Source organism: Bos mutus, chromosome 11, assembly GCF_027580195.1.
Source record: "Bos mutus isolate GX-2022 chromosome 11, NWIPB_WYAK_1.1, whole genome shotgun sequence".
NCBI classification, from domain to species: domain Eukaryota; kingdom Metazoa; phylum Chordata; class Mammalia; order Artiodactyla; family Bovidae; genus Bos; species Bos mutus.
The window spans coordinates 78,290,107-78,306,836 of record NC_091627.1 but is presented as its reverse complement, the minus strand read 5'-3'; the positions used below and the strand labels follow the sequence as shown (position 1 = coordinate 78,306,836).

Here is a 16,730-nt window from a genome sequence, read left to right as displayed (position 1 = left end):
TATGTCCATTGAGTCAGTGATGCTATCTAACCATCTCATCCTCTGCTGTCCTCTTCTCCTTTTGGCTTCAATCTTTTCCAGCATCAAGGTCTTTTCCAGGGAGTTGGCTCTTCACATCGGGTGGCCAAAGTATTGGAGCTTCAGCTTCAGCATCAGTCCTTCCAATGAATATTCAGGGTTGATTTCTTTAGGATTGACTGGTTAGATCTCCTTGCAGTCCAAGGGACTTTCAAGAGTCTTCTCCAGCACCACCATACATAAAACAGAAACAGACTCATAGATATAGAGAACAAACAGGTGGTTGCTGGAGGGTAGGTGGATGGGGGATGAGGGAGATTAAGAGGTACACACTTCCAGTTACAAAATAAAAGTTACAGAGATGAAATGTACAACATGGGGCATAGACTGAATAATACTGTAGTATCTTTGTATGGTGACAGATGGTAACTAGACTTATTGTGGTGCTCATTTTGTAATGTATAGAAATATTGAATCGTTATGTTTGTGCACCTGGAACCAGCATGGCATTGTAGGTCAGTTATGCTTCAATAAAACTGTAAAAAAAAAGGTGGAACATGGAGTTGTATTTAACAATGAGGAGATCACTAGTGCACTCAGCAGGAGCTGTCTTGGTAGGGATGCTCACCCAAGTGCAGAGGCTGGAGTGAAAACAGAAGGTGAAGTATTTTCAGGATATTTTATATAATCACAAAAAAGACAGTGGAAAAAGAGACCATTAGTGAGCCAGGAGAGATAGGCGATTGTTGATAGAACAGGGATGGAGAGATGGATACCCCTCCGCCTGGTGAAGGGAAAGACTCAAAGCCAGGCCTGGGTATGGATACATGTCCTGTGTCAGGGAAGGGAGTCTAGGAGGAGATGACTGGCAGAATGGTCATTTAAGTTCTGAATCTTTTGAGGGCACTGCAGTTAAAAATAAGTTCCTTTTTTAATTAAGTTTTAAAGGAAACTCCTTACTGTTCTCCATAGTGGCTGTATTAATTTACATTCCTACCTACAGTGTAAGAGGATTCCCTGCTCTCCCACCCTCTCCAGCATTTATGTATAAAATAGATCACTAAGGAGAACTACTTTATAGCACAGGGAACACTGCTTGAAACTCTGTGGTGACCTAAATGGGAAGGAAATCCAAAAAAGAGGAGATATATGTATACGGCTTCTGGTAGCTCAGACTGTAAAGAGTCTGCCTGCAATGCAGGAGACTCAGGTTCGATCCCTGGGTTGGGAAGATCCCCTGGAGAAGGGAATGGCCACCCACTCCAGTATTCTTGCCTGGGAAATCCCATGGACAGAGGAGCCTGGCGGGCTACAGTCCATGGGTTTGCAAAGAGTTGGACACAACTGAGTGACTAACACACACGCTTATGTATGGCTAATTCACTTTGCTGCACCATGTTGCAAGCAGGGCATTGTAAAGCAACTATGCTCCAACAATAATTAAAAAAAAAAAAAAAAAAAAGGTCAGCAGATAAAAGACAACCCCAGACTGTAGCACTTCTAACATGAGAGCAGAAAAGTCTTTTTAATTACTCTGTTTCTGATGTTGATAATAAAGATTAGGTAGTGATGACATTAATTAGAGTGTTACCAGTGATGAAAGACAATAAATAGCACGCCATTTCATTTTATTAGCTAACCCTTGTTAATATCCCCAACTTTGATCAATACAGACATTGGCCAGACTTCTGAGTTACGGGGTGGGGCAGCAGTGGGGAGTGAGTTCCCTTACTTCTGAAATAGGAGATCCTTTTCAGAGTTGAGGTGAGAAGTAAGGGGGGTGTGGAAGGCACGAGGAGGGTTGAAATAGCTGTCGTAAAAAGTGAGGACGAACAGGACAGGAGGAAGTGCTGGTCACTGACACATCTTAGGTTCTGTGTGAGCTTCCCAGATGTCGTTTCCCTTTCTAGAATTCTAGCACATGACCTGAAAGAAACAGGGCCTGTTCAAAATCCTTTTTGCCATTAAGTGACATGGAAACAAAAAGAAGAGAAAGAAAGCAGTGCAGCAGGAGTCTCGAATGCTTTCAGCAGAGGAGTGATGCGCTCTTGGAGAGTGGTGTAGTGCTTGCCAGGAAGCAGCGCGCCTGCTTTGGATGGGACTCCGATGAGACCATGTCTGGTTTTAAGTAACTCTATTAATTATTGATCTATCTAGGGAATCTAAATGAAGACACCATCATCTCATAAATATTGATAACTTAAAGAGGCAGCCCAGACACCCAGACGTGGCTGCCAGAGCTGTGGGTCCCTGGATGACCCCGGGAGAAGGCAGGGCCAGGGAACCATGTGTTCAGCTCTGTTTTGGCAGGAAGCACCCTAAGCCTGCTCAAGTAAAGGATGGGGAGAATGAAGCTGCCTCAAGTGAGGATTCCTGGTCACTGGAGCCAGCGGGACATGAGAGGAACAGGCTACACAGCGATGAGAAGGTAGAGGCCATTCAGAACTTAGGGCCCCAACAGAGGCTTACAGATACTCCTGTCCTGTCCTCTGTTACCATGGCTTGGCCTTTTCCCTCTTGCTTCTTTTCTCCTTCTGCTGTGCTTTTCTCTCTCATTTTTTAGATTCACAGTAAAACTGAGCAGAAGATACAGAGATTTCCTGTATATAGCCTGCCCCCACATATACCCAGCCTCTCCCAGCATCAACATCTCCCCCACCAGAGAGATGCATTTGTTAAACAGTTGCTGAGCTTACACTGACATATCACAATCGCCCAATATCCATAATTTACATTAATTTCACTCTTGGTGTTGGACACTCTGTGGGTTTTGACAGATGTATAATGACATGCATCTACCCTTACAGTATCCTACAGAGTGGTTTCACTGCCCCCCAACCCCCTGTGTTTTCTTCTCGCTTTTTATCCTTTTTCAACCTCAAGTCTTTTTGTCCCTGCAGGCCCCTTATCCTGTGGAGAGGGTGATGGCCAGAAGAGGCTGGGAGGGTCCTAGGCAGGGGCCCCTCTTATCTGGGTCTAAGTCTGGTTCCACTCCTTTGATTGCTAAGAAAAAGAAATCAAAAATTACTGACCTGCCTGGGGTCTCAGAGCAAGTCCCCAGGAAGCTGGAGTTAAACCCAGGCAGCTGGCTCCTGCACTGCCTCTGGTCTGTGATCCACGCCCTCTCCTGTCTATGGAGACTCCATCAGGTCTTCACCTTTGTTGAATCAGGCTGGCTTGGCCTCCTGGGCTGGAGCCCCCATCCCCTGGTCATGGTGGGATACAAGCCACTTGACCTGCTGGTCTATGGCTTCAGCTTTGTTGCCCATCCCACTCCTGGGGATAAAACGTTTAGGTATTTTCAATGAAATGGGTTTTTCTCAAGCTTGCATCTATAGAGAAGGATCCATGAGATGGTCCTGGTCACTCTCCCTTCAGCCTGAAGTTGCCTGAGCCACACGGGTTCAAGGGTGGTGGATATACTCTTCCAGAGACTGTCCCTCTGTCAGCCAGGGAGAGAGAGCATTATTACCCCCTTTTACTGGCGGGGATGGAGACCAGTGCACACAGAGGGGTACGACCAGGGACCCGTGGGAACCCACCGCCACCCTCAAGGCTGCCTCCTCCCTCCCTCAGCCCAGAGGGGCCAGACGCTTGGAGAGTGCTCACAGGCTGTGTTTGAGGAACTGAGCTCCTTTATCAGGGTAGAAAGACACCAGCACTAAGGCAGGATATTTCATTGCTGTCTTTTTTCTTTTGGTCACCTAGCAGGGTCCTAGCTTCTCAACCAGGGATTGAACCTGTGCCTTTGGCAGTGAAAGTGCAGAGTCCTAACCACTGGACCACCAGGGGACTTCCTCCTGTCCTTTATCTTACGACTTAAGTGCTGGCACAGTTGCGCTGTACCTCTCTATAGACTCATTGAGGGTCTGTCTGAGCACCTCAGCCACTATTAGCCTGTGCAAAAATTAGCTTCAGATGTTCAAATACTAGCATCACTGAGGCATTTGCTCTTTTTGTTCTTCATTTTAAGTCTACTGCTTCCTTAACCTGACCTTCATCTGCACAGTGAATGCCTCCAGAGTCCTCTCACATGTGCTTTATTTCTCCATTGACTTATGGAGTCAGTTTCCCCAGAGGTAAAGACTCCCAATACCTTATGATTTTTGTTTCCTTCTCTAAAGAAGATGTGGGGTTCTCACCTGCCCTGGCCACCCGCCCCGCTCCCCACTTCTCTTCTGCCTGTGAGCTTACATGTCTCCAGCACAGCTGCCTTGACATCACCCAGCATCTGGGTCAGTTTAACAGAAAGCCAGACCTCTTTACACAATTCAGTCTGCCCTGCAGCACCTGCAGCAGCCCTGGCTTCCCTGTCCTCCTCTGGGGTGAGCCCCCTGCTCCTGCCTGTCCACCCTGACTGCAGCTCTGTGCCAAGGTAGGGAATGACGTACAGTTGGAAAAGGCCTGGCCTGGAAAGTCCTGAAGAGTCTCCTTCCTGGCTTCTTGACTCTCTCTGAGATCCTATCCTAATAGCAGCTGTGAGCCGAGGCTGCTTTTGTGGACTAAGGGGGAGAGAGTCACTCCCATTCCTGCAGGTAATACAGAACAGGCCATCTATTTGGGGCAAACCCCCTAGGCAGAGAGCTGGAAGCAGTGAAGATCCCAGATTAGGAGTCTGGGGAACTGATCTGTGCTGGTTCTGCCACTGCTTGGGCTGGGTAGTTGCAGGGAGGCCCCCTGGCTAGGCGACCCTGGGCTTCCTTTTAACTCCAACTGCGTGCCCACCTTCTGAGAATCATAATGAAAGTGATGAAAAGTGGCATAGGAGCTACAAAGATAGGAAGCAGGGAAGGTTTTCTCTCTCCCTTCCCTTCCTTTCTTCCTTCCTTCCATTAAAAAAAAATGGATATTAAAAAAAAACAAAAACAGTAAAGTTATGAAAAAGGATTTTTATTCTCATCAGTTTTGAAAATATCAGCCCTTTACTATTATTTTTTAACAAACAGTTTCCTTGTCATCTCCAGATTTGCTGGAGAAGGAATGGGTTACCCACTCCAGTATTCTTGAGCTTCCCTTATGACTCAGCTGGTAAAGAATCCGTCTGCAGTGCAGGAGACCTGGGTTCGATCCCTGGGTTGGGAAGATCCCCTGGAGAGGGGAAAGGCTACCCACTCCAGTATTCTGGCCTGGAGAATTCCATGGACTGTATAGCCCATGGGGTCACAAAGAGCTGGACACAACTGAGTGACTTTCACTTTTCCTTGTCATATCTTCAACTTTTATTTGTATTTTTAGAGTTAAAAAAACACAAATAATACACAAATAATTCTATGAAAGATTCTAGCAAGACTTAAGTATATGTATAAAAATCTTAAAGTCCGTTATATTCTCTTACCATGTCTGTTTCCAGCCCTAACCTCTGCTAACAATTTGCTGGGATCCTTTTAAGCCTTTTTGTGTACATCTGCTACTCCCATTCTTGTCTCCTGCCCAGGACTCTGTATGCATCAAGCACTCTCCCATCCCTGCCAACCTCCATGACACAAACACACAACTTCCTGCTCACAGTTGTGTGTGTTTTGCCCCTGAGCATGATGTGGCTGGCTGTAACCTGTTATGCTATCAAACCACTGCTCTGGCTCACCCACAAGGGCCATATGACCCTCATGTAGAGATTTCTGGAGGACACTTAGGCCTGCCCATCTCCCTTTGTCACTGTTCTCTCTCAAGGTCTTCTGCCTGCTTTGGGAGGATTCCAAACAGCCTAACCCACCCCACTGCAACACCAGCTTTAATCTCAGCTATGGAAAGGGTGGAAACATGGGAGCCAGAATGCAGGTCAGCATGCCCCAGCCCCTGTCTGTCCTGAGGGCAGCACCGCCTATAGCGCAGAGTAGGAGCTCAGCGAATGTGTGATGAGACACTGGGCAGAAGAAGAATCATAATCTTCCTTTTTGAAGAGCCCCAGCAGTGCAGCTCGGAGTAGGCAATGGCACCCCACTCCAGTACTCTTGCCTGCAAAATCCCATGGACGGAGGAGCCTGGTAGGCTGCAGTCCATGGGGTCGCTAAGAGTCGGACACAACTGAGCGACTTCACTTTCACTTTTCACTTTCATGCATTGGAGAAGAAAATAGCAACCCACTCCAGTGTTCTTGCCTGGAGAATCCCAGGGATGGGGGAGCCTGGTGGGCTGCCATCTATGGGGTCGCACAGAGTCGGACATAACTGAAGTGACTTAGCAGCAGCAGCAGCAGTGCAGCTCATCCCGGTGAAGCGGTTGAAAAATGAACAATATGAAGCAGCCTAGATTGGGAATCCTCAGGGAACTGGCGCTGGGTGCTCACCAGTCCATATGAGGGAGAGAAGGGGGTGATTCAACTGGTTTGTCTGCCTTGCATTACCATAAATGAGCTTCACGTTTCTTTGGTTCTAACATTTACTTTCTCTTCCTGACCTGCGGCCTCCAGATGTTACTTCCATCTTCCAGGAACCCGACTGTGGCTGCTTAAATTATGTCAAGTTCTCTTCTCTCAGCCAGCTTTGCCCTCGTATTTCCAGACTTTTCAAAGCTCTTTCGAAGTCGCTTTTTCATGTGGTTCATGTTAACTGACATGTCACTGGGTTTGTTTTTTTTTAACCTTACATATTAAGACAACTACAAAATTCTCCCAAAGAAATAACAGAATTTTTTTAAATGAAAAATGAAGTCCCCAAAGATCTTTCTTGTTTTGCTGACCAGTCAACCTGAGCAAATTTGTTTCATTAGGATGGACAGGTCTGGTGTTACAACACCAGAGGGCGCCAGCGGCTAAATCACATAGATAAACGACCCGTGTTACGAAATTGTCTCTCTTCATGCGGTTGCTTCATTCTTGTCTATTCTGTCACCTCAAGAAGAGACAGAAGAGAACTTGTATGAGATGGGATGGGTGGACATGTGCAGATGAGCTGAGCTGAGTGTCAGAGGGTAGTTTTGCTAAGGGCAGTGGGACAGAGAATTCAGAGTGCTGTTGCCTGGAGTCTGGCATGGGTCTGAGGATTTTTGAGCATTTTTAGTAATAAATCAATGCATGCGGCACCATGGCCAGGCTGCGGTGGAGCTTTCTTTTTGTTTATATTGCATGAGAAAGCTCCCCTCCCATCAGCACACATGCTTCCCCACCCCCATATTCCTGCCTTTGGCTCTGAGGGCATCTTCAGCCACGTAATTCATGTGAGCTCTTCAAGCCTGGGTTGGAGATGAAGGAGAGTAGGGTCAGTGCTATCCCTCCTCCAGGTCAGTGGTCAGGTAGTCTAGAACCCTTAGGTGTGGTCATCCTGCCTGGTTTTATTTCAGAAAGTCTGTGTGTGTGTATGTGTGTTAATAGACTTTAGCTTTTGGAATAGTTTTAGGTTCAGAGCAAACTTGAAGAGCAAGTACAAAGATTTCTGGCATACCCTCCTACCCCCTCCCACAGACAGCCTTCCTCACTATCAGTATCCACACCAGAGTGATACATTTGTTAAATCAATGGACTTGCATTGACGCATCATTATCCCTCAGTTTACATTAGGGATCACTCTTCGTACTGGACATCCTGTGGGTTTGGACAAATGTACAACATGCTGTATCCATCCTTATAGTATTTATACACAGTAGTTTCACTGTCCTGAAAATCCTCTGTGCTTTGGCTACTTATTCTTCCCTGCCTCCCCTGCAGCCACTGACAACCCCTGATCCTTTTACAGCTCCACAGTTTTGCTTTTCTGTCGTGGAGGAGCATGTCATGTAGTAAGAGCTACATACAATGTATAGGTTTTTTTTCAGGTTGGCTTCTTTCACTTAGTAATATGCAATTAAGGTTCTTTCATATCTTTTCATGGTTTAATAGCTAATGTACTTTTAGTACTGGCAAATATTCAGTTATATGCATGTACCACAATTTAGCTGTTCAGCTACTGAAGGACATCTTAGTTGCTCTGAAGTTTTCATAATTATGAATAAAGTTGTTGTACACATCCATGTGCTGGTTTTTGTGTAGACCTACATTTTAAACTCATTTGAGTAAATACCAGGAGTGTGATTTTAATGTCTTCTTGGAGAATTGTTCCCTTATTGTGCCCTTTGATATCTCTGATAACTTTCCTTGCTCTGAAGTCTACTCTATCAGAAATTAATGTAGCTATTCCTGCTTTCTTTTAATTAGCATTAGCATGGTGTATCTTTCTCCATACATTAATTTTAGTCTACATGTATCTTACATATTTAAAGTGTGTTTATTCTAGATAATATGTACTGGGTTTCTTTTTTGATCCACCCTGACAATCTCTGTCTTCTACTTAATGTATTTAGACCACTGACATTTAAAGTGGTTTTCAATATATTTGGATTAATAACCATCTTTTTTTGTTATTGTTTTCCATTTGATGCCTTCGCTCTTTGTTTCTATTTTTGTCTTTCACATTTTCCCACCTTTTGTGGTTTTAACTGAACAATTTATAAGATTCCATTTTTTCTCTTAGCATATCCATTCTCCTGTTGTTTTTTAAAACTTATTTTCATGGTTGCCCTAGAGTTTGCAATATACATTTACAACTAATCCAAGTCCACTTTCAAATAACGCTCTAATACTTCACAGATAGTGCAAGTATCGCATGTGGGCTAAGTTGCTTTAGTCGTGTCCGACTCTCTGCAACCCCATGGACTGTAGCCCGCCAGGTTCCTCTGTCCATGGGATTCTCCAGGTAAGAGTAGTGGAGTGGGTTGCCATTTCCTCCTTCAGGGGATCTGCCTGACCCAGGGATCGAAACAGCATCTCTTATGCCTCCTGCATTGGCAGGCGGGTTCTTTACTACTAGTGCCACCTGGGCAGCCCCAGGTGCAAGTATTAATACCTTATAATAACAAAGAAATTCTTATTCTTCTGTCCTACTCCTCATATCATTGTTGTCATTCATTTCACTTATACGTAAGCATGTATTTTCTATACATATGATGTATATAAGCATAATAATCGAAAACATTGTTGCTGTTGTTATCTTGAAAAATTATCTGTTAGATCAAGTAAGAACTTAAAAAATAAAAGTTTGTATTTTACCATCCCTTATTCTTTCTCTGATGCTCTTCCTTACTTTGTGTAGATCTGAGTTTCTGATGACTGAAGGATGCTATCAGCCATTTTCCTTCTTCCTGAAGAGCTTCTTTTAACACTTCTTGCAAGGCAGGTCTATTGGCTATAAAGTTCCTCAGTTTTTATTTGTCTGAGGATGTCTTTATTTCTCCTTCACTTTTGAAGGATAATTTCACAGGGAACAGAATTCTGCATCTTTTCCCCCTCTCAATACAGTAAGTCCCCTACATATGAACCTTGAGGTCGCTAACTTTCAAAAATGTGAAGGAGTGTACCCATGACCAGTCACGTAAGTTAGTCACATGCCTGGGTGCATTGCCACGTATGTGCTTCCTCTGTAAGTGTTGTGCTTTGGTGTACTGTACAGTACAGCAGTGCAGTGACTGTATTTCAAGCCCAGGATGTCTAGGAGCAAGTGTAAAAGCAGTGTTAATGTGACTGTCACTGCTAAGAATCACCAGCTGTTGTACTTCACTACTATACTTTTCAAGGTTCTATAGCACTACAAGAGTACGAGGTACTGTGCTGTAAGAATAAAAATGTTTTATTTTTATATTTTTTATAAGCAAATATTATAAATCTATTACAGTACAGTGTTACATAGCCAGTTGTGTTAGTTGAGTACCTAGGCTAACTTTTTGGACTTAATTGGATTTATGAACATGGTTTTGGAAGAGAGCTAGTTCATATGAAGGGGATTTATTATACTTTAAATATTTCACTCTACTCTCTTTTGCTTATGTGGTTTCTGAGAAGTCAGATGTAGTGCTTGTCTTTGCTTCCCTTTGGGTAAGGTGTTATTTCCTTCTGACTTCTTTCAAGATTATTTTTCTTTATCTTTGATTTTCTGCAGCTTGTATATGATATGCCTAGATGTCGCTTGATATTGGTTTTGTTCTTTTTCATTTATCCTGTTCTTTCCTGTCATTTGTTGGTGTTCTCTAAGCTTCCTGGGTCTGTAGTTTGGCATCTGAATTTACTTTGAGGGCATTCTCAGTCATTTTTACTTCAAATATTTTTTTGTTCATTTTTTCCCTTTTTTTTTTCCCTCCTGCTAATATTCCCATACACGTTATACCTTTTGCAGCTGTTCTGTATTTCTTAGATATTCTATATCTTTTTTTCCAGTATTTCTCCTTTTGTTTTTCTGTTTTAAAATTTTCTATTGACACATACCCTTAGCATATTAATCATAGTTGTTTTAAATTCTTGGCCTGGTTATTCCAGCAACCCTGCCATGTCTGAGTCTGGTTCTGCTTCTTGCCCTGTCTCTTCAAACTGGTTTTTTGCCTTTTAATATGCCTCATATGTGTGTGTGTGAGAGAAGGATAGTCAGACATGACATGTAAGTAACAGGAACAGCAGTAATAGGCCTTTAGTAACACGGTGCTAAGGTGTTGGGGGAGGGGAAGCATTCTGTAGTCCTGAGATGAGATCTCAGTCTTTCTGTGAACCTGTTTCTCTGAACTATGAGCTGTATACATGTTTCTCAGGGTTTCCCCCACCTTATATAGGACAAGATAGCTAACACAGGTTGGAGTTGGGTATTTTCCTTCCCCTAGGTTGCTTAGTATCTGATAAAGCTACAGTAGTTTAATCTCTGATGAAATAGCTTCTTCTTAGAGCCAGCATTGTTAAGAACAGGGAGCTCTGCTGTATTTCAAAATTCCTTCCCTCTCTCCATGTGATCAGCGTGTGGGATTTCTTTCTCCAATATTCCCTGTGAGAGCATGGTCAAACGACTAGAGGTAGAACTCACGAAAGTGGGGGGACCCTATGACGAGGTCAGCCTAGAGTCTTTGACAGATCGTCCACTCTGGGACCCCAGTGGCTCACCATTTAGTGGTGCTTGTCCTCTGGGCTGCTGCTTGGGAGTTTCTGTTCCACTAAGTCATGATTCATATCTGTCTCTCCCACAGGGCAGCAGTTTGCCCTGTGATGTTCCTTCTCTGTTAAATCTCAAGAAGACTTGTTGATTTTCTAGTTTGTTCAGCTTTTTACTCATTAGGACAGAGCAACAAGGTCCAAGCTCCTCACATACTGGACTGGAGACCAAAACAGTTTATGTTTTCACCTTGGATGTCCTGCACCAAGGTCAGCTTAAGTGATGCAGATGAAACAAAAAACAAAATTCAAGCATGGCCTTTGTTCCTTTGAATCCAGATTTTGGATTTGAAAGGGACCTTGGAGGTCACCTTATTCAGGCTCCTCATTTTTAGAGGTGAGCTTCTTTAGAGGCTGTCTACTGTGAGTATTCCTCTCTCGGGAACATTCCCACATTACAGCAGAGAAATATAGTGGACTGTATTCAGGGGGCCCATTCGGGTTCAGCATCCAGATGAACTTTCTTCAGAGAAACCAATTAAATTCTACGGTCAGTGTTCTGCTCCCTGAAAGGAAATTTCAGTGTGATTTTTATTTATCCATAGCCTGATTATCTCCGTGAGGTGGTTGATTTTAGATCTGTGTGAGGGGACGCTGGGTGATTTTTTTATTTTTCTTTTTTTGTCTTCCTGTATTTTCCAAATTCTAACAAATGAACGTGTGTTCCTTTTACAATCAGAGCACAATAAGGTAACATTTTAGGCCATGACCCTTTGGAAGCCTCTCCTCCGTGTCTCCTTACAGTCTGCAAGATGAACGTTCACCGGCGCTGTGAGACCAACGTGGCTCCCAACTGTGGCGTGGATGCCAGGGGTATCGCTAAAGTATTGGCTGACCTGGGTGTTACTCCAGACAAGATCACCAATAGTGGCCAGAGGAGGAAAAAGGTAAGTGGTTCTTGGGTGATGTTTCTGAAGCTCCGTGTGAGCCAGCATCTCCGTGCTGATTTCCTGAGAGTCCCTTGGAATATAATTCTGAGACTGCTGGGTTGACACACTGGACTTGAAACAACATGTGCTTAAAAGAAAACAAAGAAGGAAAAGGCATGCAGGTAACACAGAAGTCTCCTTCAATTCCAGAGGTGAGGAAAAGCCAAGCAAGTCTCAAGTGTTGTGTTTCTTAGGGGTACATCACCTTCGAGGTGAGGATTCTGGAATTCCCTCCAGAAAATATTCAATTCTAGACAAGGAAGTAGCCTTATCTGCCTCCAAAACTGGCATGAGAGCAATGTTCACATTTGAACTTTGCCTCTGGTATCACTGTAATGAGGATAAATGGATGAAGAGCTGGAAATACATTCTTTTCTAGGGAGCAAGCCAAGAAGATTTGTGATAGTGCTGGCACTTGGCTGCCCGAGGAATATTGTTGATGTCCCACGACATGAAACATCTGGGCCTGTCTTTGGTGACCAAAACCCTGTCTCTATCTGTGTGACATTCCGAATGTCAGTAGGAAAAGATCCGTTTGCTAAAATGTTATTTTGGTGAGTCAGGGCCCACAGATGTAAACAGAGCTAAAGATATCTCTAGCATTTTGTTTGAAGGCTTGTCCTAGCCTTGGCTCCTAGCCTAAAAAATGTAAGAGGGCTCTGAAAGAGTAAGTTAATGAAAAAATGGGAACCATGTTAACTGGGCAAGAAATCCTGGTAGGGTGGTATGGGCAAGTGGCTCTCATTGCCCAGTGCATGCATACATACATACATATATATATATATATTTTTTTTTTTTTACTAAAAACAAGCCTGACAATGGGTGCCTCAACAGTATTAGCTCCTAAATGTTGTCCCTAAATTTTCCCTGAAATACTTTCTGAAGGGCTTTGTGTTTCCCTTCTTGTTCTAGAAGCTGCCCATACCTTTTCCCTGCTGCCTCTCAGAGGAGGCTTTTCCCTTGAATGGGAAGGTTTGGGTTGTTTCCATCTTCTTAAGCATTTTCTTCCTTACTTTTTGAATAAACAAAGCTATTTTGTAAGGTTTAGAGGAAAAAACACCCTCTCCTCCTGACTAACGTGAGATTTTGTGCTTCTGGTGGCTCTTCTCAGCTCTTGACAGTCCCACTGGTGGAAGCAGGACCCAGGACATTGAAGCTACAAGCAGAATGTCAGCACCCTTAATGCTGAGGCCTTGCCCAGAAGGCAGGTTGGACAAACACCTGTGATGACAGTGCTGAACACACGTGTGTGTAGGATCTACAGAGAGTCCTGTTCAGCAGACACGACTGTGCCTTGCCTGAAGTAAACTGGTTTTAGCAAAAGCAGAGGAACCAGAGATCAAATTACCAACATCCACTGGATCATTGAAAAAGCAAGAGAGTTCCAGAAAAACATCTATTTCTGCTTGATTGACTATGCCAAAGCCTTTGACTGTGTGGATCGCAATAAACTGTGGAAAATTCTGAAAGAGAAGGGAATACCAGACCACCTGACCTGCCTCTTGAGAAACCTGTATGCAGGTCAGGAAGCAACAGTTAGAACTCGACATGGAACAACAGACTGGTTCCAAATAGGAAAAGGAGTGCGTCAAGGCTGTATACTGTCACCCTGCTTATTTAACTTATATGCAGAGTATATCATGAGAAATGCTGGGCTGGAGGAAGCACAAGCTGGAATCAAGATTGCTGGGAGAAACATCAATAACCTCAGATATGCAGATGACACCACCCTTATGGCAAAAAGTGAAGAGGAACTAAAAAGCCTCTTGATGAAAGTGAAGAGGAGAGTGAAAAAGTTGGCTTCAAGCTCAACATTCAGCAAACTAAGATCATGGCATCCAGTCCCATCACTTTATGGCAAACAGATGGGGAAACAGTGGAAACAGTGTTAGACTTTATTTTGGGGGGCTCCAAAATCACTGCAGATGGTGATTGCAGCCATGAGATTAAAAGACGCTTACTCCTTGGAAGGAAAGTTATGACCAACCTAGACAGCATATTAAAAAGCAGAGACATTACTTTGTCAACAAAGGTTCGTCTAGTCAAGGCTATGGTTTTTCCAGTAGTCATGTATGGATGTGAGAGTTGGACTATAAAGAAAGCTGAGTGCCGAAGAATTGATGCTTTTGAACTGTGGTGTTGGAGAAGACTCTTGAGAGTCCCTTGGACTGCAAGGAGATCCAACCAGTCCATCCTAAAGGAGAACACCTAAAGTCCTGGGTGTTCATTGGAAGGACTGATGTTGAAGCTGAAACTCCAATACTCTGGCCACCTGATGCAAAGAGCTGACTCATGAGAAAAGACCCTGATGCTGGGAAAGATTGGGGGCAGGAGGAGAAAGGGACGACAGAGGATGAGATGGTTGGATGGCATCATTGACTCAATGGACATGGGTTTGGGTGGACTCCAGGAGTTGGTGATGGACAGGGAGGCCTGGCGTGCTGCAGTTCATGGGGTCGCAAAGAGTCGGACATGACCGAGCGACTGAACTGAGAAGTAAACTGAGTTGGAATCTTTTTTGTCATGGAACGTTTCAGAGAAAACTCAACACCTGCCCCCTCCCCTGTATTTATATGGCCTGTAATGAGAGTAACCAGGCATTGTCTATCTGTCTTGCATTTGGGAGATCCTGGTGCTAAGAAACCAACATGGAGAAAATAAGGAAGGAGCAGAGTCAGAGACTAAGAGACTTCAGTCCTGACAGTTTTATTGCTGTGTTGCTTCTCATGCAAAAGCTGGAAAAAGTCAAGCAAACCAAGTAGTACCCTTAGTTAGTACGAGAGGATGGGAGACAAGTGCCCTTGGCCAGAAGCTGAGGGAGCTTCTACGTGGGAGCATCAGGCTTTCTGGAGCCTGAGTTACCTTCATAGTGCCCCTTGCAAGCAGCCGATCATCCAGAAATGACGTGTGTGCACAGTGGGTAAATCAGGAGTAAAGGGGAACAGAGTGCCTGTGATCTCTTGAGTGCAAACTTCTGCCCTTAATGGGAACTTAGTATGAATATACCAGCATCTATGCCAAGAAATAGACTTCGTGGAGGATGTCCTGCTAAAAATTTCCTGATTGCCGACAAATATCGATACATCTGAGAATGCTGGTTGAGCTTCTGTTGTGTGCATCACTCTGTGAGATCCCCAGGGGCAATACAAATACCAGATAGGCTCTTAACCTTCAGAGAACCTACAGTCTACCTGAGCAGAGATCCCAAGTTAAATAAAGCTGAACACGGTAGGGAATAAATACCAAGCAGCTGTCAAGTTTGCTCTGGATGAGATAACTATCATTGCTTGGGTAGGCAAGAGAAGTTTCATGGAAGGGGTAAGGTTGAGCTGACGTCACTTGTTTGCTTTCCTTTAATTGACAAAGGAAACTTGAGTCTCTTGCTTTCAGATGATCAATTCAGCAAGAGCTACTGTGCACCAGGGTCTGCTACCGCCCCTGGCGTCGCATCCTGATGCTTTTGACTTTAGGGAAACTCCCCGTCTCCTTTCTGACCCCTTTCTCCCCTCGTTCTCTCCCATTCTCTAGCTCATTGCTGGTGCTGAGTCCCCGCAGCCTGCTTCTGGAAGCTCACCGTCTGAGGAAGATCGATCCAAGTCGGCCCCCACCTCCCCCTGTGACCAGGGTGAGGCCCTCAGATTTGCTTCTTTACCTCTGAGCTGTGTCCTTGGAAGGGCCAAGGAGTCCAAGGCTTGAGAGTGTGGCACTGAATGGCCCCGCCACCCTGGCATCACTCCCAGGCAGGGTAGAAGTGAGAGAGATGGGGAGCTGCGGTTCTTTTTCTCTCGCCTATCTTCCAGCTTCCACGTGCAGGAGAGGCAGAGAGCGCAGCCCTTCTCTCACCACCCTGCCCAGCTCTGCTCCCAGCCCCCTCAGCACCGCTCAGTTGAGTTGAATCTGACTTCCTTCCTCCCTGAACTTCACCATCATACCCAAAAGTTGAAATCAGGGCAGGAGTCTGGAGATGGGTGGGTGGGGATAGGAAGGTGAAGCTGGCAGAGCCTGCGAGAAGCCAGCTCCACACCTGACTCCCCTCTAGAGCTCAGCTCAGGATGTCTCCTTCTCCATCAAAATATGCTGGAAGTTATCAAAGGTTTCTGAATTCTGCAAGTATCCAAGGATGCCAAGACTGAGGAGGGATGTATACACTTTAGACCTTCCCCTCTGGTAACCAGAACCAGATCTCACTGGGAAGGGATGTTTGTATCTGCAGAACAGGGATAATCATTAACAAGTGAGAACAATAGCGCCTTGATGTTCTATAGCCCCTTTTGTCTTCCTTATCCTCATTCTACACTCAAGCCAACTCTCTGTCTACGCTCCCTTACTGTCCCCAGGTTACAGGGTGAGAAGTGTAAGGCAGAGAGTTAAAAAGTTTTGTCCAAAGGTCAGGAACTAAGTCAGTGGTAAGGGTGAGACGTCACCCCTTATGGCCTAGGGACCCCATTCTCAGAAGCCTTGCCATAGAACCCTCTGTGGAGGTCATCACTGCAACCCAGCCCTTCTTCCCCAGAAGTAAATAAAACAACCGCAGGGGGTATGCCAGTCCTGAGGTCACAAAATTATTGATCTGAGTCCCTCTTCATGCTTCTCTGATTAACTTTCTGCACCTTTATACTCTGCTTCCTTTCAAAAGAGGTTTGAGCCCTTCGTAAATAATCCAGTGGTTCCCCGGGGCCTCCAAACAAGCAGTTGCTGTCCCTGTCCAATGTGGGCATTTTCAGGTTTTGCTTTTTTAAGGCTGAGAGCTCCTTTGAGAGCTTCAAGGGGACAGAGTCATATGATAAAAAAACCCCAGGCAAGCATGAGGCAACTGGATTTGTAGGCCTGGTTCCTGCCCAGCCTGC

General features: G+C 44.8%; 1 protein-coding gene across 2 annotated transcripts in view; it reads left to right on the top strand.

The window, feature by feature from the left end:
- Positions 1–16,730, top strand: part of PRKCE (protein kinase C epsilon) — a 547,581-nt gene that overhangs the window by 358,849 nt on the left and 172,002 nt on the right. For both annotated transcript variants that reach the window (XM_070379638.1, XM_070379639.1), the window contains exons 8-9: positions 11,699–11,841; positions 15,412–15,508. In XM_070379638.1, coding sequence (XP_070235739.1) covers positions 11,699–11,841; positions 15,412–15,508 — 240 coding nt within the window. The remainder of the gene's footprint in view (positions 1–11,698; positions 11,842–15,411; positions 15,509–16,730) is intronic.